Genomic DNA, 1,576 nt, shown 5'->3' on the forward strand with positions numbered 1-1,576 from the left:
CCCCCCCCCCCCCCGGCCCCCACGCTATCCACTGACTTTTTTTCTGAAACCAATATGTCAAACTCAAGAAGTAGTCCCTAGAACAGAAACATGCCTGGAAGGGAACTGGAGTTTGAGTGAAACTTCCCTGCGCACAAACAGCCCTGTTTGTCCCGATGTGGTAGCCCATTTACCGAGGCATCTACCACCCTCAGAGAGAAGGTCGCTGTCCTCCAGGACTTACCTGTCTGCTGAGAGAGCTGTGAGTGTGAAGACAGACACCCCTACCGAGGTAAGCTGGATAAAAGGGATCAGTTTGCAGCCAATCCTGCCAAACAGCCATCTGTCGGCCAGGTACCTGCTGGCATCTACAGGCACACAGGTTACCAGGAGCAGCAGGTCTCCCAAAGCCAGGCTGGAGATGAATAGGTTCGGTACATTTCGCATGGACTTCACCGTACAGAAGATCTTGATCAGGGTGATGTTGCCAACGAGGCCTATCAGAATGATGACCCCATAAATTGCAGGGATGACATACAGGACCCCCGGGTGGAACCAGTCGTCGTTCGTGGGGAGATCCACACTGTGATTGGAGATGTTGCAGTGTACGAAATGGTCCACTTCCAAGTTTAGAAGCAAACAGTCATTCAGAGCCATCCTCTAGGTTCTTTCCCACCTAAAAAGTGCCCTTAGATGCTGTTGCTTAACTTTTGACTTTGCAGTTTGGTGAAGATGATGATAAAATCTATGCTGGGCTCTTTATCTTCTTTAATAAAAATACTCTGAGTACATAGAGACTATGGCATCCAAAATTGTCACTATTCTGATGCTGGCGCTGCTCTGGTCTTTACGTGACCAATGTAATACATCTCTAAATTCAGTAAGTTATCAACAAAACACCCACAAAAACTCAGCTCCCAAAGGGCTTAGAATCAAACCCACTCTGTACCAACTCTTTCTACCTCCATTCTAGTCTGAGTCTCCCTGGCTGCAGTTTACTAAGAACTTTTGGCCTGCTATTTTCACACGGCATTTCCCGTCTTTCCTGATATTTAGAACCTGAAGGTTTAAAGAGGGTAGAAAAACACTGTACCGAGAAAGCCTGAAATGCTATAGGCAGGGAAGGGGAACAGGGCTACTTATAGGCAGAGAGTGCCAGCCCCCTGCTGGACACTTCAGTCACCGCCCGGCCACCTGCTCTGCCCAGATGAGACTCGCCCAACAATCTGCGGGTCCTAGCAGATAATTTGGGCTTCTCTTTTTCAGATGCAGCACTCTGCAAAGCACTGGAAATCTTTCTGATACTAGGCTCCAAATCCAGACTCACATCCCATTTTCTCATCTTTTCCAATATATTAGGATGACATGTTAAGGTTGCTATAAAATGAGGTCTGTCCCTGAATTAAATTGCACACAGATGAGCAAGGCGTCCACATGTGAGTGGTTCCACTCAGCCTTCCCACTGCCTATTTGAACAGGGACTGCTACTGAGGGCAAATAGGCACACGACTCCTGCCTTAAACCTTCAGCACCTGACATCTGGGAAGAGCAGAAAGCAGAACGCACACACGCTCTGTCCTGTACATCTGCCAGGCCA

At 48.2% G+C, this 1,576-nt stretch overlaps 1 protein-coding gene across 1 annotated transcript in view; it reads right to left on the reverse strand.

Annotated features, from left to right (window-relative positions):
- GRPR (gastrin releasing peptide receptor) overlaps nucleotides 1-1,041 on the reverse strand; it is a 32,902-nt gene extending 31,861 nt beyond the window's left edge. The window contains exon 1 of the mRNA XM_007466320.1: nucleotides 224-1,041. Within this exon, the coding sequence (XP_007466382.1) occupies nucleotides 224-636 (413 nt within the window). The 5' untranslated portion in view covers nucleotides 637-1,041. The remainder of the gene's footprint in view (nucleotides 1-223) is intronic.
- Between the last annotated feature and the right edge of the window lie 535 nt (nucleotides 1,042-1,576).

Source organism: Lipotes vexillifer, unplaced genomic scaffold, assembly GCF_000442215.2.
Source record: "Lipotes vexillifer unplaced genomic scaffold, Lipotes_vexillifer_v1.1 scaffold169, whole genome shotgun sequence".
Taxonomy (NCBI): domain Eukaryota; kingdom Metazoa; phylum Chordata; class Mammalia; order Artiodactyla; family Lipotidae; genus Lipotes; species Lipotes vexillifer.